The 25587-nt window shown below is 45.2% G+C and overlaps 2 protein-coding genes across 12 annotated transcripts in view; one reads left to right on the top strand and one right to left on the bottom strand.

Moving 5' to 3' along the window:
- Nucleotides 1-739: 739 nt before the first annotated feature.
- Nucleotides 740-1834, bottom strand: LOC135902146 (uncharacterized). The gene has a single exon (XM_065432075.1). The coding sequence runs from the start codon at nucleotides 1832-1834 to the stop codon at nucleotides 740-742; it is 1095 nt and encodes a 364-aa protein (XP_065288147.1).
- Nucleotides 1835-8518: 6684 nt separating this feature from the next.
- Nucleotides 8519-25587, top strand: part of LOC135902102 (proteoglycan 4-like) — a 73077-nt gene continuing 56008 nt past the window's right edge. For 2 of the 11 annotated variants that reach the window (XM_065432012.2, XM_065432001.2), the window contains exons 1-4: nucleotides 8520-9135; nucleotides 21579-21685; nucleotides 23407-23430; nucleotides 24024-24050. In XM_065432012.2, coding sequence (XP_065288084.1) covers nucleotides 21592-21685; nucleotides 23407-23430; nucleotides 24024-24050 — 145 coding nt within the window. In that variant the 5' untranslated portion in view covers nucleotides 8520-9135; nucleotides 21579-21591. Of the gene's footprint in view, nucleotides 9136-13804; nucleotides 13942-14368; nucleotides 14543-17333; nucleotides 17400-21578; nucleotides 21686-23406; nucleotides 23431-24023; nucleotides 24051-25587 lie in introns of all 11 variants that reach the window. The other 9 variants (XM_065432009.2, XM_065432010.2, XM_065432004.2 and 6 more) reach the window with 9 other exon arrangements.

Genomic DNA, 25587 nt, shown 5'->3' with positions numbered 1-25587 from the left:
ACACCGACACAGAAATAAGGCATTGCAGCGCTATATAGCCTGTACAGTGACTTCAGGCTTACTTCAGCAGAGCAAGAAATGCTGCCCTAGTCTGCTGTACATGAAGTAGTGTACTTTAACGCAAGTTCAATGCCTTGCACTGCAGCAGGGATTCTCAAACTGCATTTTGTGGAACTCTTGGGTTTCTTGGAACACTTCCTAGAATCGCCAAGCACCTATGTTCATGCATGTCTTCACCCGCCTTAGCCAGTTATTTTGGGACTAATGCTCTAGCCGCTTACTGCTATCTCACTATACAGCCAGTCATAACTGAATTTAAGTATTTGTTCAGGTGCTGTGCAGCTTGCGTACCCCTTTTACATAATCCGGCCAACACCTTTTCAAGTCTCGGTCGCGGCGGTCGAATTTCGATGGAGGCAAAATTCTAGAGGCCCGTGTACTGTGCGATGTCACTGCCCGTTAAAGAACCCCAGGTGGTCGAAATCTCCGGGGCCCTTCACTACGGCGTCCCTCATAGTGTAAGTCGCTTTGGGACGTTAAACCCCCATAAAGCAAATATTTTCAATACAGGCTCCGTGACCGAAGCTGGCCAAAATAGAAATGAAACATGGTAGGAGCCGACTCCATTTTAGACAAATGAGGTTTGTCTTTCTTCAACTGAAAAGGCTAAAAAGTTTGAGCACCCTTCTTTACAGTAGATCATGCACAACGTACGAAACATTAAAAACACCACCATCGCTCATCTGTTTAGAATGGGCTCACGCATGAAATTATTGAGATAACAACAAATTTTCCATATCTTGTTCAGCTTCTCTGCCATAACATTCGGAAAAACAGCACGGAGTATTCTGAAGTTTTTAACTTCCCTGATGACACGCTCAACATGGATTCGCAAACTGGCTATCTGCCGTGTTGCTAACTCCTCTGCCAGTGACAACTGCGAGCGGCCATTCAACATAGGTGGCATGTTTAATTCGACTCCAAGCTGACGGAGGTCATCTTCAATGAGGAATCCTCTATCCGCCATTACACTGTCCCCATTCTCGAGCAACTCATACAGGCCACTGTGTCTTGTGAGTTCTCGATCAGAAAGTCTCCCAGGAGCAAGATTAGACACGAAAGAAACGAAGCCGTTCGGAGTGATGCCAATGAGCCCTTTTGCGGTGTTGTGTCCTTTATACGAGCTGAAAGTGTCGCTTTGTGTGTTGTAGTCAGACGGGTTCTCGATAAAAATTTCTGTGCAGTCTAGTACAATGCGTGTAGATGGGTACAATTCTTTAAAATTGTCTGGCATGAACAGGTCCACTGTGTTACGGGATGGCCACATTGGTATCTGGATTAGCATTTCAAACAAAAAATTTACCCAAAATGTATACATGGCACTCACGGTCGACACAGACACTTTCAGGCGATATGCCAAATCCTGTTCCAGTAACCCAACCCTGAGCCTGCAAAGCACTGCAATGAGCTGTTCTTTCATTGTCAGTGCTGGTGGCCTGCCAGCACCCGTTTTCACTGCCTCGTACATGCCTTCAACATGTTCCACAAACGCATCAAATTTTTTGAAGGAGTTAAACCCCGTATAAAACACGAGTCGTTTCTCATCTGAAACAAAATCGTGAACTTTAGAGACAGAATCTTTTAGTTTCAGCTTCTCTTTGAGCGCCTCAACTTTCATATCGTGCAACTGAGCCTTCAGATCCTCAACCTCTTTCTGGAGCACAGATTTGTATTTGCGGAGCAAGCTGTTTTCATGCTCGAGTTTTCCACAGACTTCGAGAAGGTGGTTGACTTTTCTTAGTGTGGCAGAAGATGCTGCGTCTGGAGGCCCCATGGAGTACGAGTGGTCGGCACCTAAAAAGAAATGAACTGCTGATTGATTTGCGAACAGTTAGGCCCTACTTTAATGCAGATTACAGGGTTTTAAATAGTCACTTCAACCCACAATGTGTGTTCTGAACCTTTGCTCTCGGCTTACATTGATATACAGACAACAAAGAACCAGGATGCCAAAGCCATAGAGCCCAGCGCTCTTTCACTCCACTGATCCACCTGCGCAAGCAGCTTACCAACCAGCAAGCCCAGATTAATGCTATCCATTTATACTCGTAAACCTCATGAGCTGTCTGTGCCCCTCCTGAGCATGCAGTTCGACGACATTGCAGCTTGTGCTACCAGTGTATTGTTCCGCCAAATTTGCACTACATATGGATAGCCTGACTTTTGAGTCATTTTTCCAAGCTGGGGTAAAGGGAATAATATCGAGGTGAAAGAAATGAAATGGGTAAGTTTCCCAATGCGTGCACTGGTGGAAGAGGTACCACGTTTATCAGAAAACTCGCTGAAGTACTAACACATGGATGATACAAATCACTGATGACATTTACGTCACAGAACACATGAGGTTCTGCCACTCCTAACATGCAGACTTCCCATGGCTAGTTCACAATTTTCACAATTTATTTATTTATTAATGCAACAGAAAGTTGCAACAGAAAGTTGCAAAAGCTTGCGAAAAACTGGCTTCGCGGGAAGAAATTTCGTCAGTTTTCACTAGATAAGGAAGTCGCTCGCTATTAATATATCGGTTGCCACAGCACCCGTGGACCCCGGCATCCTGGGCGCGATAGGGGTCCGTTAAATACGAAAAATAGGTTTTCATAGTGGAATGCAGAAAGCGAGAATTTTGAATTCTCACTAACCTTCCGTTTCCGTGCGAGGCGAAGCCGGTGCACCGAATGTCAGCTGGGTGGACTCCTTGGAAACAACGTCGCTTTCTGCGTATAATACACTTTCGTGAAAATGCGTACACACAAAGCCGAAGCCTCAGAAAAAAGATGGCGCAGTTAAAGCGTCTCTTACGTTGATCGCATTGGGGCACGTCAACTACGCAGCCGATATCCAACTCGTTCAGAAGGAGCACCGGGCTGGCAGAGGCAGCTTGGGAGCTCGTCTTCTTGCGTTTCGCGACTGGAAAAGATTTGGAAGTTATGATTACATGCAATAACCGTCTGAACATATATACTTACTGGTATTAAAGGAAGGAGATAGTTGATTGATGACATTGTGGGGGAAAATTGTTGGCAGCCGGTCCAGATAACCACGGCGTCCACTTGCGTTGAAGTGAGCTCCGCATATCCGGTGGTGCTTAGAAGGTTGCCACAAAGAGAAGCGACCAGCACTTCCTTGGCGGTTCATTCTTCTCACCCACTCCTTTTTTTCTTTTTCATTTGCAGGGAACGCGTGAAATGAAACGTTCTTGTCTTTCAGCGTGTTGTTGTCGCAACCAGGCACACAACAAGTCTGACCGCCGCCTCGGCCCTTCGACGACATCACGCGCAGTAGTAGCTGAGGTCACTAAGTAACCCACAGGCAAGTAACAGTTAATATAACGCACCTGCAACCGCCCACCACCAAAAAGTACACGAAATCTCTAACCAAACAAAGCAGGCGCACACACACACACCGCAGCTATGCGAACGCAGGAGGCAGCCAAGACGGGCGGGTGGTCGGCGCTCGCTCACTTTTCCCATAATGCGTCGCGCGCGCCCGCTAGGTTTTCTCGCGGCGCTGCGATTTCCGAAATGGTCCATTGGAGCCCCGTTTCTCCTCTGTAGTGACGTCACGGTGTCACGTGGTATTGAAGGCGACACCGCCGCGCCTGAGGAGCTGGGTTGAGCTCTCGTAATATGCTTCGCATAAAAAATGATCCATTGCCCGCTTTCAAATACGAAAATCGCGGAACAAGAGCGAAGTCACAACATGCGGCAACCATCAGGATAATCGCCCGCCGCTGCAGCGCAGTGCGGCGTTTCGCTGCTTAGCTATAGGTGATGAGATTAAACGCAGCTGCGCTGGCCGCTTTTTAATGGGGGCGAGATTCAAGAACGCTCATGTACATTGTACTAGGTGCACGTGAAAGAACCCGAGGTGGTCAAGGTTATTTATGTGTACACCCACCTCCGGCCCTTTACAGGGTGCTTCATAATCAGATAATGTTTCGGGCACCTAAAGCTGCAGAATTTTCTTTAATTTTTTTGCATCACGAACGCTGAACGAGCGACTCCAGGAAAGCAATTGACAATGCTATAAACGAGCTCACTGACACGACATACTGGGCTTTCAATGAAGCGCTATATAGAGAAGGCCAGACGAAGACCGACCACACATGACACTTGTAAAAGCCGCTTGTATGTTAATACGCGCGCCATGACCTCAGAATCATTGTGACCAGATTGGGTTTATTAAGGTGCGCCCGGAACACGGCACACGAGAGCGGTTTTGCGATTCCAACCCGCCACGAAGGTGCATAGAAGCTGCAGCTGTAACCTTCTGCTAGGCTGAAGAAGGCTACATAGCCACTGTGGTGGGTTCAATTACCTTTTCTGCGCAGCAATGGACGCAGAAAATAAAGGTGGAATTCCAGAGAAGTTCGTAAACTAGTTACCGACTACACGAGCCGGCACTGCTTGTATCACACTTTGTACTAAAAAAAAAAAGAACGGTGGTCTCCTGCAACGTGCAAAACTCTGGAGAGTGAGAAAGGGAGAAAGCAGATCGCTAATATATATATATATATATATATATATATATATATATATATAATTTCCCACCTTCCCTTCCACCCACATCTTGCATGTTCTTCTCTGAGTGCTGGCATGTTTCACGGCTCTTCCAGGCCTGTTGGCCTCGGTTCACAAAAGTTACTCGTCTGTTCACCAACTTAGAGCGCACGTAAGCTACAATGATACGGTGAAAAGTGGAAGCCTTTTGAAGTAGGACCAATCGCACGCGCCTCCTTACATTTGACGTTAGGTTCGATATATATCTGCCCATGTCAGATACGAGCGTGCGTTCTGGAAGTGGCAAGCTGCACGCTTACATCACGATGTGGGCATATAAACTTAAGGCACGCCTGCTGAATTAAGTTGATTTTGGCTTTGAGAGCGTGTACGTACAAACTTTTTGTGTTTCTCAATTAGAGAACAATGCGGTATCCTTCGCCTTGACGAATGAAATGCCAGAAAAATCGCATAATCAAACTCGCAATGAAAATTCCTCAAATCAAAATGGTTCCGCTGAGAGCAACCTACAAGCAGCGTGCTACGCACGATGAAGCGCCCGCTTCGTGCGCCGTATGCTGGTCGCGCTTCCCTTCGTCACAAGCGCATGGACTCAAACCTCTGCGAGCTCCCGTGTACCCCTAGCCAGACGCCCAGCCACTACTGTGTGTACGGTCGAGCCTTTATGCCACAGTGACACGCTCGCTTACGAGGACTATTAAAATCCGCAAACTCGCGCCAAGGAGCCATTTAAGAAAGCGCGTTTCCATGACCATTGAAAGCGATTGCTTGACAGCGGTATTTTTCAGTCGTTGACGGGCGGTGGTAACTCCGCGTTCCCAGTCGTAGTTAGCATACGCCTACAAAACTTAAGCCGCAAAATCAAATGAGTGGCAGAATGTTTAACGTAAATAAAGCTAAACGAGCCCAGATGGACGAGCCCCTGTACAGGCGGCGCTTGTGAGCTGCAGAGACCCGAACGCGAACAAGCGCAGCCTCGTTCACACGGTTTTTCTCGAGCTATCAACGTGGCCCGTTCGCCCACTTCCCGCACCATATGCGCCACATGCCGGTGGCTCCCCTGGGGCACCTTGGCCTACCAAAAATAAACATGATTACTCTCCGCCTATGCCTCGCATATATAATGCGGAGACATCGTGTGAGGCAAGGAGGATTTAAAAAGAAGGAACAATTCGAAAAAGGCAATAAGGTGGCGTGTTATAGAGTTCTACAATGGTCTGACAGGAGCTGAGAGAAAAGGGTGACACTCAAAAAAATTCAGGCGAATAAGACGCAATGGAACATCGTCGAGCAAACTCGGCAACGATCGCTAGGTCGAACACTACTAAAGTGGACACGCACGCAAGAAATACCGGGTGTCGCGGGGTCAATGCCCTGTTGGAACAATAGGTGATGGGGGGACAATTCTATAGTGTTGTTTCCGATGTGCGTAACGCGAAGCACAGCTGATGGCACTAGCTGTGCTTACAACCATGAACGATACCGGAAACTGAGAGCACGTCCCCTCTCCCCACCCCAACCGCTATGACGAAAAGGAGAATTGCCAGGTCACACTGCGGATCCCGTTTACGTCGCGAGCCCAGCGTGGGAGCCTTCGTCGAAACTGCAGTGATGAAGGCGCGCATTACTGTGCTCATCGCAAGCGCATGCCGAGACTCTATCGGCGCTCAGACGTTCGGAAGACTCGCGTTGGCCTTATCGTATCCTTATTGTGCGCCTGGGATCTCAAGTACCCTTCCCCCACCCCGAGAAATGTTGTGTACCATCCCACGTAGATCTCTGGCACCTAGTCTGTCTCGGCTCCGCCGTTCTCTTTATCCCAAACGCTCCTCGACCTCTGCGTGGGGTTAATGCTCATAGAATGGCTCCGAGACCCTTGATGTCCGGTCTCTTAGGGTAACGAGCGCCTGAGGAGACATGACGGTTTGCTGGAAAGGGGAAGAGAAAATGATGATGACGTAAGGGGGAATGTGCCTAAAGTGAGAGTCGTGTTTTTGTTTCTTCTGAGAACGTATTCTTATGTTACAAGTACAATTGCGTTTTTGTAGATAGTGAACTCATATTAAGTGCATTCTAACAAAATAACGAAAATGGAGGGTAGGGTTCCGGGTACAGAAAAAAGCTATAGTAGGACAGTTCTAAATTGTGGTTTTCTTCTAAAGGAAAGAAAGTCGCCACGAGGGTTAGTCGCAGTATACAGCAAGTAGCACGATACTACGCGTCCGTATAAGGCCTTACATACATACGTGTACAATAGACACACATGGCTTGAAACAAAGAACTGTGTGAAAATTGCTTGGGGTGAGAAATATTAAACGCGTTGAACTACGAGATGCACTCCCAACGACCTAAAGGTTGCCATTTCCCGCGTAAGCTGGCTGCAAACTATGCCTAAGAAATTCTAATGTCTTAGCGCAATCATCCGCCAGCCAGAGCTGTGTTTCCTTTCCCTTGACGCTGATCGTGTTTACCTTACGGAGCAAGGTCCGCGCTCGCGGTATTATATAGCCTGCTGAACTTCATTTTAAATTTCTGTTTATTTGTGCGTGTTTGCAACATGTCAGCGAGGCGCACCAAGAAGGCGAGCGCCGTATGCGTCCTGACAAAGGTCAATGTTTCTTGCAGTGCATTAGACTGTTGGTGGTTAGGCAACAAAGGAATATATAAAAGAACCACTGCTATTGTATATTAAGTGGGATATTATTTCAACTAAACAATAAACCAGTCAGTATATCTACAGCACAAATACAATTACATGACTTGCAGAAAATAGGATGAGAGATTTCACTTCGGACGAGTAAGATAAACTCATCGTTATCTCATCTCATATATCTCATCTCATCTCACCTCTATATCTCATATCATCTCATCTCATCAGATAATCTCTTTAATGAAATTGTCCTCCGCAAGATACTTATAATGCCGTTTGTAGAATCAATAATTGTGTTTGAAAAGCCTGGTGTGGCAACTGCAGGAATAACTAAATAAAATTAACTAAATATAGCGCGACCATCTCTGCAAAAAAAGAAGAAAGAAAGATACACGTTCTTCTCCACAGTGGTCGCAAAAAGTAAGCTGTTCCTTTTTGTCAATTACTTCTATTGCTTCTTCTCCTTAGACCCACACGTTCACTCTCATATATATATATATATATTGACGAAACGGTCTGAATTGGCGCCTTCTTTTCTATATAGTTTAAATACTCAACAAAATTGCCTCGTGTCAACAGTAAGGAAATGTTATCATCAGGTCGTCGTTTACGTACAACTTGCGCTATTCCTTAAAACCAGCACAGTTTAGCAAGCCTGCATTGATCAAAAGTAATGTTTTTTTTTTTATACTTCTTGTACGTTTTGCGCATCTAGCGCAATGTGACATCACTAAGGGAGAAAGTGGCACTTTTCTTTCGCGGCTTCCCTGCACAACAAGGCATCAAACTTTCTCCAGCCTGACATTGTCCGGATGCTCAATTCTCTTGCAGGTTGTGAACGTACCACGCACCTTTTACGTAACGTCAAGCGGCGGTCCACGTTCTCCCTTCGCGGACAGATCACCGCGCGCGGCGAAAAAAACAACACCCGAAGCGAACCCCCGAAAAACGGCAAAAAAAAGGAGGCTCGCCGCTACATCTAAGCACCAGCCTCTTCGTCGCCACTTCTCGGAGGTGCAAGCTGAGAAGTTAGAAATGCAAAACAAACAGCTTGCAGAGGAAAGCATCGCAGAGACAAGAACGAGTCTCGCGCATAACGAGTCTAACGTCGGCCGCTGAAACAAGGAGGCAGAAGAAGGGGAGGTCGGAGTGGCCTTGCCCCCTTCCCTCACCTTCCTCGCCGCCGATCTCTTCCTCCTCTCTCACGGCGGTAGTTCTCCGTTACACCGACCTCTCCCTCGCTCTTCCCCGCACCTTCCGAAGCCGCCGCCGCCGTCGTCTTCGCGTATCGCGGCGCGCAGCGCGCCATTCAAAGCCAGGCCTTCGTGCATCGCCGACGCGTCTTCTTGTAAACGCGCACCTCCGACGCTTCTCCTACCCTTACCCGCCCAAAACCAGAACCAGCGGAGAGGCGTCGCTCGAAGCATCGGGCAGAAGTGCAGTACACGCTCGCGCATATTGCTGCCTCCTCTTCCGTTCCTCGCAAGAGTATCCACCTCCGTTACGCATACCACGCAGAGTACTGCGCCCAAAGACGGCATCGGATCGCCTTATTCGATTCGACCCCTACCCCGTGACCCGGAAAAGCCAGATTCGAGAAGAAGACATCGAAACCCATTTTTTTTCTTCGACGAGGCGGACGTACACTTAGGCTGCCGTGGATAGCGCGGGAAATATCGGCGGCTACGTCAACTCAGCATCACCGGGCGACGCTGCCTCAACATTTGCATAAGTGCACCACGGCGCCATAAGGGCTCGTGGTGGGAGTGAGGTGTGTGCTGTAGCCCCCCCATCCCCGACCTGGCTACTAACGTCGACGTTCTCCTTCGAACTCCTACAGGCCTGATATGGACATTTGTCAAGGGTGCTAAATAAGATCCACAAACAGGCATCCCTCAACAGGTGAGAAAGAGACGACGTCTTCTATGCGCCTGTGCTTATAGCTAGCTTCATTTGTACCTTTCCGTTTCTATGTAGTCTTGATGAGCTCTCCAATGTAATGCCGAAAATCACAGCATTGAACAAGCAGGACATCCTCATAACGGAAAACTATGAAATACTTCTTCGTTAAGGTTAATTTCGTTTCGTTGGTGGAGCATATAAGTGTTTTTTGCCATAAAAACGCAAATATCTGGCAAGGGTTATTTCCCAACATACTGGGAGGGGTGTCATATCGTACTCGTCTTGTAATAGGAACGAACCAGAAAATTTTTTGGCACGGAGTTCTATCCAGGATCCCTGAAAAGTTATTAAAACAGGATTACCTAATACATGTGGCACACTTACAACACTATTCTAAGAAGCTAGAGATGAGGCGGACACTGCAATGCACCTGAGAGGAGCAGTTCGCAAAAACGAGTTGCATCTAGTTGAATCTAAACTGGAATCACAAACATTTAGCATATTTAATTCCGTAATTAGGCCAGTAGACATCGAGAGCAATTATGTAAAGCCCGTAATATTGTGCATAGGAGGGACCAGCGCACACACGTTAAACATGGCATTAAAATAATGGCGCCGACAGACATGATGTCGATTAATTTAGAGATGTCCTTCTTGGGTTTTTCGCGTCAAAACCGGGATCTGATTAAGAGGCATGCCGGGGCGGGGGTGAGAGGGGGGTTGAGGATTAGTTTTGTCTACCTGGGGTTCAATAGCGTGCACCCGATGCACGGTACGCGAGTGCTTTTGCATTTCGTCCCCATCGAAATGCGGCCACCGCTGCCGGAATCGAACCCACGACCTTAAGCTCAGCAGCCCGACGCCCTAGTCCCTTGGCTTGCGCGCCTGGTCATGGTGTCAGTCGCATGACCATATCCTCAATTGCTTTTGGTGCTCTACTTTTCCTGATTCCACCAACCGGGGCGATTCATTGGTTATGTGTTTAATGCTCCTTTGAATCACGGCTGCAGCGGCCGCAATGCAATGGAAAGCAGAACACTCAAACACCCCTGTAGCGAACGTTGTTTGCATGCTTAATTGCGGTCTGAATGAAGCCGCAGCATTTTATAACGGAAAGCGCCTGTAGATCGTTGATACTTATCAACGAATTTTTTTTTCCACGCCCTGCTGAAGAAGAGGCTCGTGTGTAGAGAACAGCATTAGGATACGAAGCCTTTACTGGTTGTGAGTGGGGTCGTCCGTTAGCCGAGTAAAGAAAGAAAGAAAATAGACACAAAACCATGACTTTGAAGAATAAAACATCGAACGAGACAAATACCAACAAATAACTTGTCTCAATAAGCGGTGCTGAAAAGAAACAGTGTATTTCCGGATGTCGACGTTACTCTTGTTCGCCGTTCTTTGGTGGAGTAACGCTATACTAATTTTCCCAGGCCTTGAGATAAACAAAATTCAGCGTCTCTTTGGGCACATCTTTCTAAAGAGGATTAGCACTGGCTTTTGTGAGGTGTAGCAGAAATGGGTCACGTATGATGACAGATAAGATGACGCCACGGCGTCATGGCTTCGCTTTATATGCCCTCCTACGTGCTTTCCTTACGTTAACCTTACCACAACAGGCGCCACTTTGTATAAATGGCGCAAAGTACTCTTGACACGGTGTGCACCGCCGTGCGGCGCCCAACAGTACGTGGGCAGTGAAGCCCCTTTGCTTTGACGCTTGGCGGCGATGTCCATGCCTAGAATGTTTTCTCCTGCGTCAACTCTGTGCACTTCGGGCCGGATGAGTGCATTTATGTGTCGAAATTACGACAGAAATGGCAACCTAATGCAGTTCAGGGGCCGAATGCACAAAGGGAGACCATTTTCATTGGCTGATTCCCTTCACTAATATGTCCAGAATCAGCATTCGCTAGAAATTTCTCTTGCTACCGGCCTACCTTTATTGGCTTCGGCCTTGTGTATTATGCACCTGCTCAAAGGTTAGAGGAGGTGCTAGTAGCAGCAGGCTCGAACTCCAGAGTCTGAGTTCCATCTGTCCAATCTGCTACACGTTCTTGCGAAGCGAAGTAATTTATTTTCTTTTACTCTAAATAGGCATTTGCATATCACCTGTGAACCAGCTTGAAATGCGTCATGACTCTATATTTTCAAATGTTTAATTTTTTTTTCTTCGGATTCACCCATCTCTTATTATATGTCTCGCGAAAGGGTCAACAGCCGCCACAACAGGAGCGTAGCTTCTTGGTAGCCGATGGCGAATGGAGGTAGAATGTAAAATTAAAATAACCTTTAGAAAATGTCGCCCTTGCTTGGTCAGCCTTCATCGACCACGAACCTGAATGAAATTCTTCGGACCATTGCAATCGAGTAACTTGATACACCGTTAGCGCATTGGCCCAGTGTACAAGTGTCCATATGCAAAAAAAGAAGAGGAAATGTCTTACGCAAGGATTGTTCGAGCAAATTGCAAAGAATTCCCACGCTGGATACATAAATAGCAAAGGTGACTCGCAATCGCAAAGAGCACTTATGTAAAACACTTATGGGAATTGCAACCAAGAAGTGCACTGCAAGCGCCACAGGCAGCTAAAACGCAAGGAGCACAACAAGCGATTTAGGCAAGTCATGGTTTTGGTTCCACAATTTCGGTAGTTGTTCTCCATTTTCTTTTCCCTGATCTCCAATGTGATGGTAAGCGATGGATTGCTGAGTCTCTAGAATCCTGCACTTTCTGTTGCATACATGTTCTAAATTACATTTACGTCGTTCTTATTAACTGGTTGTTTTTAGTGAACACAGAGCTATACTTCCTGTGCGTACACTGCGTTGTAATTTTCCACTGTGATTAGTGAACTCAAACCCGGCGACATCGATAACTGCTCGCAACGGGTTTGCTGATAAGGTGTGCGGTGGTGAGCTTGCGTGGTTCACAGAGCATGCTCTGCCGTACTGACCGTTTGATGCGGCGCAACACCTCGTTTGTTGTCTGCAGCTGCCTTTCTGAAACCCGTTTCCAAGTAGTTTAACTGGATGCCATACTCCGTCTCGAAACGCTCTCTTTAAATATGAACATTTAAGACAGAGAATCACGGGAAGGTGGAGGCACGAAGTGGTCTATACTGTTAGAACAAGGTTTGTCGTTTGAGCAAAAGTTTCAACACAGAAACTTGCATTCCCCTTGACGAAGTCAAGTCCCCTTGCCGAAGCATTAGCTGCAGTAACATGCTGACCATGTGATCATGCGCCTTGATTCATCTGACCATGACTTGTCTGAGCAAGTGGTCATGCCAGTTCTGGGGTACTTGCCTCCATTTCAGTCACGCGTCCAAACTCATGTTGTGACACGCTACAGCTGTCTATACATGTGCATGCCCGTTGTGTCCTGGAGATCAAAACTTTTCGTTTCATGAAAGAGGTAGTATTTTGGCTCGCGTTGCGCCTTCTACCGATACCATTCATGACGCGACGCTGACAAACTTCAAAGCAAATTCGGAGGGCTGCACCCTTGCGTCTATAACCTTGGAGTCTCCGGCTGGCTGACGTGCGTTTTTCCAAGTGTCCAAGCGAATTTTTTAATGTTTGTGGTCACATTGATTTCTCCGCCTGCCCACATGCGGCAGCGTGGCGTGCGCCACAGCCAACAGCGCGTGTCGTGTGCGTGTTGGGACACTATTTTCTCAGCTCATTTCTTTCTCGACTTCGCACGAAGCTTGGCTCACGGGCGTTAAATGAGGTAGCACTTTGGCCGCATTTGGTTTTCCTCGTGTCACTTGCAACGCATACCTGCTCTTAGTTCGCACTTAGGTGTACACACGACAATGAGACTAACCATGCCATTCTATTCTCTGGTGGTGTTTATATTACTTTTGTTGCTCAAAAAGAGGAAAGAGGCTCGTGTAGGCGGAAAGCACGTTGTGTTTTTGCGACGACAGATCATATATGCGCCTTCCATTTTAATGGTTCATTTCATTTTATTTCTTTCATCCTCAAAGCGCAGGACACATTAGAATGGTGGTTGTGGTAAAATAAACGAGCGAAAGAAAATCTAGGTGACTTACAAAAAAAAACAAAATTATCTTGCAGTGATAGATTAAATAAGATGCTAAATGCATAAACACGCAGAAAAAAAAATGAAACTGCGTATCTAGAAAGATTGCGTATTTTTGTGCTCACTGGTTATAAATTCGCACCTTTCATCTTTGAAACGCTTACAGTTTCTGATATTTGCTAAGAGTCCACAAGGTCAGTTGTCGCGTTTGGGAATTCGGGAAAAATGAAAAAGAGAAGCAACGTTTAAGCACGCAGACTTAACATTGGGCCTCACTAGACAGTTTGACACCACGTGTTCCCGAAATTTTGCTCGAGTGCCCCCTTCTCTCTAATCCCATCCGGACTCAATAAAAGCTTTACCTCGCTCCCTGTCTCTCTCGAATGAGTGTCATCGTGTCATAGATCCACTGGGGAGAGAACCTACCTCTGTGAAACGAATTTTAGTTATGCAAACCTTCTGAGTAGGAAGAAAACATATTAGGCAAATGAACTATCTGCCGCTGCACAACATGATCCAACTGTTGCACACTGCTTTTGAGAAGTAATGGAGTGGATTAAGTTGGATTTGAGAAGTAATGGATTGGATTAAGTTTTGGATTAATTTACGACATTTCAGGTCCGTGAACGTGAGCCTTAATCTATGTAGACGAGTGTTTTGCACTTCACGTCCATCGAAATGCTACCACTGCAGCTGGAAAGCAACCCGAGACTTCACACTCAGTAGCGCAGCGCTGAATCACTTAATCTACCAAGGTAGGCTTTTCATAGTATGTACGGCTGATCTGCTTGTTTTCGTTTTGGCAAACTAGTGTCACAAGTATTACGGATGTAGGGCACGCCTAGCGATGATGATGCGGTGATGATGCGGTTCTAGAGTAAGACGGGACTAAGAATGAGGGGCAAAATATCAGTGGTTCCCATGAATACATGGGGTTGATAAGGGAAGTTGTATGTAATGTCCTGAAGTGTCTTACCTTCTATTTCTTCAATTCTATTTACCTAGTTCGACACACCTAGCACAGTGCATGATCTGGTCACATATCACTTTCGACACATTCGTCTGCTTTTGTTGCCAACCTTTTTCAAAACTTCATTATGGGCGACGCCTTCAATTTTCTGTGGAGACTTCATAACTTCTGACTTGTGCTTTTTTTTTCCTTTTGTTCTGCTTGTCTGTTAGGACACCTACGCAGTGGCAGACACCTGTCTTGGATGACAGGCCGAAATTTTTTGTCTACACTGTGAAACGTGGCCAGTGACACATACCCGAGATATATACCCACGGCATACACCCCTGCATATTCCCAGGGAATATATCAGTGACCCATCTTGGATACCTGGCAAGAAATCTGAAGTAAGTTACCGCAAGAGTGGGGAGAAGAGGCCAAGGAAGCTTCGCTGTAGAATTGTGTCAAAATTGAAGAATACAGTCCTGAAACTGTCTTAGGAAAGAAAAGGGGATGATATTTGACTGATAGGCCTAAAACAACACGATGTACTATCTGCAATGGCAAATAACTAGAGGCTAGTGGTTGGCGTACACTATGCTACAAAGCGAAAAAAGGCAAAATCCAAGAGAGGGGTTAATGGATGATTTTTTTGAGGAAACTAGCCACATCATGTTTCTTAAATAATGTGACTTTGAGGACTACTCGACGATTTCGCCAGAACCCAGCCTTTCTTTTCGGGCCAACCCTTGACACTCGCGGCCAAATTCACAAACGTTTTCGTCTGTAAGTACCGTTTTTCATTAGCTGATCGCCTTCGCTAATAATATGTCTTACTTTACTATTGCCTTGCACGAACGTCTTTAGCGTAAGAACGTTTCGTGAATACGGGCCCTGGGGCCAAATTCACAAAGCTTTTCTTTCCTAAGGGCTGATTTTCATTGGCTGATCGCCTTCGCTAATAATATGGAAGACACCACTATTGGCTCGCATGAACGCTTCTAGCGTAAGAACGTTTTGTAAATACGGCCCTTGGTGTGTATTTAGCGCACCACGGAGCTTGCAGAATCAACTGGCACTTGCCTAACTGCATAGCTTTAGCGCTAATTGCTTAACCGTATTGCTGCGTATTTCAGGTGAAAGGCGTTTGCGAGCCAAGGCATGTTATATGACGACTTGCGGATGACAAGACCTCTTGTCAGCAAGTCGGCGTATAACATGTGAATAGAGCGAAAGCTATAGAGGAAAAAAATTGCAGGAGAGGCTACACGCCGAAATAACCGGACCTTCGGTATCACCTGTTGCCTTTCCCATAACAATTACACTGAAGGAAGATGGAACTTTTTGACTATGCACAGTCACAGTGTCCTCAGTTGTCAGATAGAACTTAGACCATTCTCAATGCCGAAGATAGACACGGTTATAGGTGAGACAGGTAGTTTTCGACATTTTTCACGTATTGACTTGTGCAAAGTTTCTGGGAGATCCCGCTAACCGAAGAAACAAAATTGTGCACTGCTTTTATCGCACCCTTCGATCTGTACAAGTAAAAGTACAAATTTCTGTCTTCTTGTATGTTTCCAGTGTGCGTTTGTTTTTGGTTGTTTTTTCTTAGTGCTGTACGACTATAACCTGATTCCTTTCGGTTGGAATATCTCGCCAGCATTGTTCCGAAATATCATGAACGAAGTCCTGAAGCCTCTCCTAGATGTCTTCTGTAACGTGTACACATACTATATTGTCTTCTCTAAAGCGGAGGCTGTGCATCAAGAACACCTGTCTAAGGTATTAAATGTCTTGAGCTTGGCACACCTCAGGGTTAATCTTAAGAAAAGTGCATTCTTTCAAGAAAAAGAAGTTGTGTTTCTTGGAAGAGTCATTGATGGTACTACAAAAAGCACGAAACAGGAGTCTATCGAGAGGATCTCCCACCTGGTAGAAACATATGATGTCCACACATCGCGTGTTTTTTAGATGAGCAGGACATTTCAGACCTTTCATAAAAGACTTTGCCGTCCTAACTGGATGCCTCAAGCGCCTAACGAAGAAAGAAGTTCCATTTGAATGGAATGACGAATGTGAGAGAGTCTACCGCGATATAGTGCACAGAATCTCTGCTCGCCCTATTTTACTCACCCCAGATATTACTTCACACTTTGAACTAAATACAGACACCTCACACAATGCGACAGGTGCAGTCGTGTAAAAGAAATCTCCAGAAGCATCCGGTCAAGGAAAGCGACCCGTAGTAGGTTACTACAGCTACAACCTCAAGCCGTCTCACGTTGATTACATCACTACTGAAAAGTACTTCCGTACATACCTAGCAGGTTCGAAGTTCACTTGGTTCACCGATTACCAACCCCTTACTCATCTCTTGAATATGACCCAGCCTAAAGGATGTATATCCAGATGGGCGAAACTACTTGCAGAAATTTGACTGCACCATCTCCCAACGACCTGGACCCCTTTTGACTGATGCATATGCTTTTTCTACACTCATGGTACAATGCAACAAAGAACAACCGGAAGGAACCAATGAGGAAAAATTGTGAGAAGGCACTGAACAACTGATTATTATTGAAGGTTGGTATCAAGTGCCGCCAACGCTGGTTTCCAAGGTGCTCTAAGCTTATGCTTATATACAACAACGAACAGTTCGAAGAGGTCAAGGAACTAAAATTGTTGGATGGTCGCTAATTTTTATTGAAGCCAGTATGAAGTACCGCCGACGCCTGTTTCCAGGGTGCTTTATGCTTATGCTTATATCCAACTGGTAACCACCTGTCTGGACTTAAGACAAGCCGCAAAACGCTTCGGATACCACAAATTAAGTGACCGGCTTTTCAGTATTTAGAGAGCTTATAAGGCATGTCACCAGTGGATTCTGTTGCTCAATCTGTTCTTGCTGTATCTGAAGGGCCTTCTTCAAATGCAGGTTTACGAGTTTTGCGGAGTTGAGTTCATGAGGAGGTTCCACTGGTTCATCTTGAGCTTGGTATCTGGAAAAAATTATCTCTGCATAGGTCCCCTCAAGAAAAAATGTCATCCGCATGTTGTAGTCAATTGTCGGCTGCACCAAAATATTGTAGCGTTCCTAAGTAAAACGACGCAATAGACTTAAATATTTGCTGAGGAATCGGAGTCGGTCTCGTCCACATTATTTGCAACTTCATCCTCCTTTTCTCACTTCCCCAGATTCCTGCGCGTCTTCATCTTCTATCCGAAGACTCATACCCCTTCAAGTACTGTTGCGTATTGCAGGTGAGACGCGTTTGTGAGCCAATACAGACCAGTCTCTCGAACATGGAGACATTATATGGTGGAATAGCCTTTCGAACACAACAATGCGGTTATTTATTGAAGCGATATGCTCCACATGTAACATGCATGTGACTGCTGTTTGCATTGGTAAAACTTGTCACGTAACAAAGGTAATCTGTACAGCCTATAAAGGAGGATGCCACTGTTTGGACCCCCCACAACCAGCGTAAAATTGAGTCAGCAGGTTTTCCTGGTAATTGTGCATGTGCACTAGGAGACATTCAAGGCGAAAATTATGCTTTCCATGAATTCTTGATATTGAAGTGGTCGGCCAGAAATCACTATTTGCGAATTTCGACACATATAGCGTCACGAATACGACTCTATTCAAAAGGTGATACCTCTTACACAAAGCTGTCCTCTATGAAGTTCGCTTGACATGACCCTGAAAAGTCAAGCCCCTCGGTAACAAAGTTTGTCTAGTTTGGGGTGAAATCTCAATCCTTAATGCCTGCTTCTCATGTGGCGCTGCCGTAGATATTAAATTAAACTTCTCACGCAGCCTAAATGTTTCACCTCCAGCTAAGGCCTAGAACTACTACCGAGGCACGGAACAATTTAATGGCCTGGGCATTACTGCGATGCTGTGAATCCGAGCTCGTATTTACAAAAAGCTGTTACGCTTGCATTGTTCATGACAAAAATTCCAAGAAATCTTGAAGCCAGACTTATAATATTAGCGAAGGCGGCCAACCAATAACAAAAAGCACTTACCCAAAACATTTATATAAATTGGAACCTCGAAGAGCATGAATTTATGCAATGATCTAATGTTTACTGAGCAACCCCTGCGAAGCGGAGGGGTGGTTGGTGCCACGAAACTGCTTTTGCCTTTTGCATGTGTTTTCGACTTTTGAGATTTGCTGTTTTTGCTCTGCACCTATCTATCTATCTATCTATCTATCTATCTATCTATCTATCTATCTATCTATCTATCTATCTATCTATCTATCTATCTATCTATCTATCTATCTATCTATCTATCTGTCTGTCTGTCTGTCTGTCTGTCTGTCTGTCTGTCTGTCTGTCTGTCTGTCTGTCTGTCTGTCTGTCTGTCTGTCTGTCTGTCTTCTGTCTGTCTGTCTGTCATCGTATGCCGATTGATTGATCCAAATTGCCTACTAACTTGGGCCTGTACGTATTTGATCGTGGTTGTTTTGTCATAATCATGATCATCATCAGCGGCACCAGCGGCTAGATATCTCCGAAGGGTTTTACACCGCCGATGCAGCAGCCGTCCTTCACTACTCTTCACTGGGCATTCATTCTCCGTTTAACTGCGGTCTGTAGAGAGTAAGGCCTTGAGAAGAGTAACTAGATTCTTGTTCACCTGTATATATATATATATATATATATATATATATATATATATATATATATATATATATATACTGCGACATAACAACTTATCTGTACTCTGTGGTATGAAGGTTATAAACAGGGATGAGGTGCCATAGAAAGGCTGGCCAACGCTTCGATAGGAGGACTGTTTTTCGTCAAAGGCGGCCTCGTCCTCCTCGGCATTTTAGTTTTAAAGGGTTAGTAGAGTGATGTCACATGTGGTTGTTGTCGGTGGCGGCGGGTTGTAAAGGGAAGAGACTTCAGAGAGAATGAGTGCTGTCGCCTGATGTCTGTAAGCGTGATTCTCAAGACGAGGGGACAAGAGTAGGAGAGTAGGAAGGCGGGGAAAAAAGAAAAGAAAACAAGGGAAAGAAAGACGCCAAGAGGGAGAAAATGAACAAGAAAAGAGAAAGAAGGTCATGGGAGAGTGTTCAGGGAAGTGAGGTCAGGGAGTGGTCAGGGGTGTCGTTGGCGACACGTTCTTGTGACTTTGGGAGAGCCGGTCAGTGCTCGAATAACAAAAAGACTCAATAAGACATCAGCTGAAAGAATGACTTCAGTAGCGTAATAGCAATGCGTCGAGTAATTTTGAAGGAGTTTAGATGGCGACAAGGAGTCTGGGGTGCAATGCGTGAGGTAGACGGAAGGCAGCTGCATTTTCTTTCAAGGGACGTTAGCCCCAGTAGCTCAACGTAGGTGTCGTCACGGTGGTATACATAAGTGGCGCCACCCTGTGCGCCTTAGGCACTGGAAAAGGTAGCCTGGCGTCTGGGACTTTGGAATGTGTTGATGAGGGTGTTTAAGAAAACAGACAAAAATAAAGGGCGGCGGGGGACCAGCCGAGATCGGAATAACAAATATGAAGGTGACGTGAGTAAAAGCGTAAGGAGGCAGGTGTACATCGGAAAAGGGGTCTTTGATGTGTTTTTGGTCTTTTTTGTTACTCGCGCACTGACCGCCTGACCGGCTCTTTTAAAGCCACACAAACATGTCGCCCACGACACCGCTGAATGTTGCCGAACTTCTCGCTTCCCCAACGCCCTCCCATGCCCTTCTTGTTCTTTTTACCATTTTGGTATTTTCTTCTCCCCTTCTATTTATTTTCTTTTCTCCCCGCCTTTCCACTCTCCCGCTCTTGTCCCTTCGTTATGGGAACCACGCTTACTGACCGCCAGACGACAGCGCTTATTCTCTTTTCAGTGTTTCCCTTTACAACAAACCGCACCAACAACCGTACGTGACGTCACTCTACTAACCCTTTCAAACTAACATGCCGAGGATGACGAGGCCGCCTTTGACGAAGATAGGTCCTCCTATCGAAAGAATGGCCAGCCTTTCTGAGGCAACTTATACCTGTTCATAACCTTTGTACCACAGTGTGCCATTCCATTTGTCAGCCCCTTTCTTAAATTATTTGTACTGTAACTCAAGACTGATAGCGTTTGTGTTGAGTTTCTTTTTGTTTCCGTCCCTCGGAATGTGTCCCAATGCTTAAATGGCTTATGTGCTCTTTCCATAAGGTGCGCATCAGTAATCACCACTGTCTTCGTCATTCAGTTGGCGTCATTCCATCTTCGTCGTTCTATCCTCATCCCTGCGTCGTTGTCATAAAGCCATTTTTATGCTGTCATGGTCATGGGCCGACCTTGGCGAGCGAGTGTCATAGCAAAATCGGTCGATCAAATGCTTTTCCGTAAAGGTGAAAGACGTCAACCAAAGAAGAAAAAGAAGCTGGGCCAGCACTTAGATCCGCCGCCTCCGTTAATATGGAATATCATACTAAAATCTCGACAGTAGCACACGCGTACATCGCGGCTGACTTCGCGCAGTCTCATTTATCAAAAGGACGTTTGCATACTCAATTTGTTGTCTAATTCCATCCATTCTGAGGAACCTTGGAGCCAGCTAGCATAACACCGCAATAAAGCGGCGCCCTTGTATGCCGTCACCCTGCAAATAATTCCTTCGTAGACGTCAGGTTGCTGTCTTCTCATTGAGTAACTATAGTGAATACACAAACTTGTCCCCTCGGCTCATGGGAGCGATGAAACTATAGTTGTTGCGAATTGCGATTAAGCCAGTGAAACCGCCATAATAATCTAGTCCACTGCTTTGCTGTTTTACGTTGAGCCTTGTAAACAAACATAGTCAATACGTATGCCATCCAAGCTTGAAAGCACACTGCAGTGGCAGGTCTGCAAGTTTTTGCTACTTTCCCCAAAAAATGTCGTTGTCGCATTTTTTCATATGAAAATCGGGTGCCTGAGCTGCTCGCACAATATCAGTCGCAAGCAGTTTCAACTACCACGCACTTTTTCCCCCCGAATAATATGAGACTGCTGTGCCGCAGATGAACCCAAAAAAGAAAACTATAACGCGCTACAAGCCGCATGACCACAAGGCCATGCAGCTACCACAGGAATGCGAGAAGTAAACTCAGCAGCAGGAGCTAAACATACAAAGTCAGTGATGCAGCAGCAGAGCGACATTAGGTGAAAACATTTATTTCTATGCACCCTTAGTCCGCGCCATCTAAAAACTCAGCGAACAGAATCCGTTGTACACTAGCGAGGCAACAATGGTCGACCCGAAGTTCGTGTACTTACATCGCTCCTACGGTGCTTAATGACTTGGAGCTCGACACCTGTGCTAAGTTCAGTAAAGTTCATATAAAACTCTACAATCAATAGCATCGAGGAACGTGACGGCGCCAACCCACTTCCTTCACGACTAAGCTACATACTGCCTTTATCAGTTTTCTTCTTTTTGTTTTCAAAGGTCTCCAATTGCAATGGGTGGTCATAAGCTGCCGGCAGGTGCGTCGCCTATCATCAGTCTTCTCTTCATCATCACAGCTTGCACTGGTCAGAAGCTGAATGCTGTAGGTAAGAAATCTGTTTTCTACCACACGTTCGTCTGAAATGATTTCACGTTTTTTTGTTGCTATCCCGACCAGCTATTGGAACAAAACTATTGTCATTAGGGAGGTGACCTGCAAGAGCAGCACACTATCGAACAGATGGAGACAATGAAATCACCACAACTTACTTGAATCTCATAAGATATTATTTATTGTTGTCAATATGTTAACATCCTTCAAACCCACGTGGAAGGAACTAAAGGAGCTGTAGAAGTGCAAACAATGGTGGAGACCTACTAGGTTGATGCTCTATTTATTTAGTATTTCTTACGTATGCATAATATACTCATTGTATTGCACAATGTGCCTGAAATGTTCGTGAACTTTTTATACATTGTGATGCGTGTCGCTGATACTATAATGCACATTGTGTGTGCTCTGCAAGTGTAAGTGAGCCCAGTTCATGCATTGTTGGATATAAATTAACGGAAAATAATTTTTACCGACCCACCTCCCGGTAGGCTTTGCTGATCCGTTTTTTTTTTGTAATTTGAAGTGAGCTTCCTGAAATCTTTGCTAGTTATGTACAGTGGTAGCTGCTTGGGCCTAAACAAATGCCATTAAATTGACAAAGAGTGAAAAAACACGAGGATGACAGCCCATTCGCAACTCGAATACCGACACAGACAGCTTGCTCTGCGGAACCTTAACGTAGTCCTAACAAAAATTATTGTTCACCTGCGGCCGAACGTTTCTACGTATTCCAGCCGAAAAATTCTACTTTCGATTACTAGGACACACACACCGCTGCATATCAGAAATATAGACGCCACAAGAGTTCACGGACAGGTAGAGTGACCTTGAAACTGGCAATTTGTGCAGAATTATTGGCGATAGAAGAAAGTTCTGAATGCCCGAATCTTTCTTCTCTTTTCGACTATGATAAATATCTGCTAGAGGTGATGAACATCCTGTGCTGTTGATTTTTCAGTGGCGGACAACAGCTTCCAATAGGTGCTGCAACCAGCTGTATGTGTTAAAACGTGAGGAGCAGTTTCGCCAATTTAAGGAATAAGATCCACAGTTATTCAACATTTTCCTGGCAAGAAACGTTGACTAACAAAGTCGAGTGCTTAAACGCCAGCAACACCCAAATTTTTCGCCGTGTTTAAAGCGTTTTTTTAAGATAGTGTACATATAAAATAACCTCCGAGAAAGCTGTAGGGTTGGAACTAACGAAAAACTCGACGAAAATAGTTCTTATTGAATACCGAACATGCAAAAAAAAATATTGTCATTACTGCACGCCGGATATGCCACATGGCCTAGTACGCGCTAGTCTTCAGCATTACCTCCGAGATAAGCTGCGCCCGCGGCTGCCCAAGCCGTGCTGAAAAATCTCGCACCCCACGCGCAAGGACTCATGTCGCAACCGCTGACCACTAGGTGCACGCTTATTTGTCAGCTCAGGTGCTGTTCAGGGCCTGGTAATAAAACAGTTATACAATTATCAACCTTGCGGCTTCGACTAGATAGCTCCATTTATGCGTACTACTTATTTACAGCTTCTGAAGTAAACATGCACGAGGAAAATCTAATTTCGAATTTCATGAAGTACTGGGAAACCTATCACTACGCTCTATTCTTCGATTTAAAACCTCATGAATTCCCCCGCACCACCGTCCCTCCCCCTTAGTTCTTTTTCCGTATTTGATCTCACACCCGTTCTTATCCTTTTCTTTTCAGAAACCAATGGAGTGTTCTTTTCAGGTAAGCTTTCGTAAGAAAACACATTGCATCAGAAGTAGCTAGGTGATCCACTATTCAGAAAACATTATTTTTATATAATAAAATCTGTAAATTTTTTGTAGAAATGGAGAGCACCGTGATAGGTACGTTGTATAAATACAAATGTCCAGGGCAATTACAAAGTCGAAGTTTCATAAACGCTCCGTTTTGAACATCGCTGTCTATATCTTCCATAAAAGCCAAAAAAGTATACGTCTGTGCTTAGACTGCACGCAAATCGACTCGAGATATCTATTGGATTTTGCCACTCTTAGCCGCAGCCAACCCTGCGGCACCTAATTGGCTCGAATTTACGTTGCAATAGGTTACAAAGTCATTGTTAGATTCGAGATCTCGAACTCAATGCAACACATTACGAAAACGTTTTCAGGATTGTACCCAAGTAGCTGACTAGCCATCCTGTTAATGAGCAGTGTTTCCATGCCAAAAGATGAACGCGTCTTGATGATTTCACGCACTATAACTTCAGTTTATTGAATTGCTCCCGTCAGTAAATTGTGGCTTTGTTGCGATGTGTTAAATCCACATAAAAAACAATGTGTCTCTGTTTTCAGGACTCCCAAGAGCTCCATCGGAAATCAGTAAGTGAACCAAATCAAATACTCGCTTCGTGTCCCTTTTACCTTCACATGCATACATTCTGTGAAGACACATTCAAAAGATTCTCGTAGCTGGTGTCCTGTAAAAAAGCTATGCACAGGCTATGGTCAGCAAAGCTGCTTCTCTGAATAAGCCGCCATCGCACTGCCCAGCTGTACCCTTTTTTCATCGTGCCATTGAAGATAAACTTGGTCAAACTGACTGTGATGAGCCATCTCATTTTGCCTAACATTTTACATGGAATATTCTTGTAGCAGTAGCCGTACTAACAGCACTTCGAACATGTAATATGACTTTATTAAGGCCTTAAGGATCAAAGCATCAGATTGGGAAAGCTGGAGTAGCTTCTTCACCTACCGGCGAGTACACTCCTTATACCAGAAGAACTTCAGCAGCAGCCACCACGGCTCCACAAGCTGTAACTGGCCTTGCAAGCTTGAGCTAGATAGTACTCCATCCCACTGATCCAAGGTAGGATTAGAATAAGCCCTTAAGCTGGGAGCATCGTGATAGCAGTTAAGTGCTCGAAATTGGGTTTATCTTGTCCATCCGTCCATTCTGTTGCTCTGATGACGACCGCTGCCACCGTAATGTCAGCAGCGATCCACGAATTTATTTTTCAGTGGATCAAAATACATATAAAGAGAAAGAACGAAAAAGCGTTATACAAACATGAAAAAGACTTTCTTAAGAGAACGTCGTTTTATACATTGAAGCACAACAGTAACTGGAACGTGAATGCAGTTCTTCGCGAAGTTCTGGAATTATCTCGAAATTGGTGTAATCCTGAGAATTCATTTCAAGTGGGTCCACCTTCCGAAATGCACGGCTAGAATTTGTATGTTGCCACAGGAGCCATGAGGTAATTAGTTAGAAATTTGTTATTTTTGTTAATTAGTATGTTATATATTTTAAAATACATTGCATGTAGCGTCCGCCGCTTCCAGTAGACCACCTCATGAATTAGAATTCAGCTATCTGTCACAGGCAACCTTTAAGAATTTTTAAAGTGTTCACGGCAACATCCTGTATAATTGAAAAGGATCGAAAGTTGGGCGAGTTGGTATGGTAACATATTTTTGGATTTTAGCGCGAAGTGAGACATACAGAGACTCGAAGCAGACAGGACGCCCTGTCTGCTTCTAATCTCTATCTGTGTCACATTGCGCTACAATCTATGAATATGTTACAGTATAATTCAATCACTGTAATGCTCCGTATATTACTGCGTACATTACCCTCAATGTTTCCCTTCCTTGCAACGCAGACCTCAGGCCAGACTGCACCGACGCGAAGCGTCTCTTCTGTGTCGGTTGTGGCTGGGAGTTGCCTCCACGAAAGCTTACTCAGCACTAACGGGAATGGCTGGTAGCCCTGCATGTGATGCTGCGGATGCGATGAGAACATTGGCCACTTATTGTGCCCCTGTCTTCAATTTCACGCAGAAAGACAATCTTTTTACAACTCATTGAGTAAACTAGATTATCGTCCTCTGAGTGGATAGACAGTACTAGAGCA

The sequence above is a fragment of the Dermacentor albipictus genome, chromosome 5 (assembly GCF_038994185.2).
Source record: "Dermacentor albipictus isolate Rhodes 1998 colony chromosome 5, USDA_Dalb.pri_finalv2, whole genome shotgun sequence".
NCBI classification, from domain to species: Eukaryota; Metazoa; Arthropoda; class Arachnida; order Ixodida; family Ixodidae; genus Dermacentor; species Dermacentor albipictus.
Note: the sequence above shows the minus strand (reverse complement) of the source record. Positions and strands in the feature narration are given on the sequence as shown.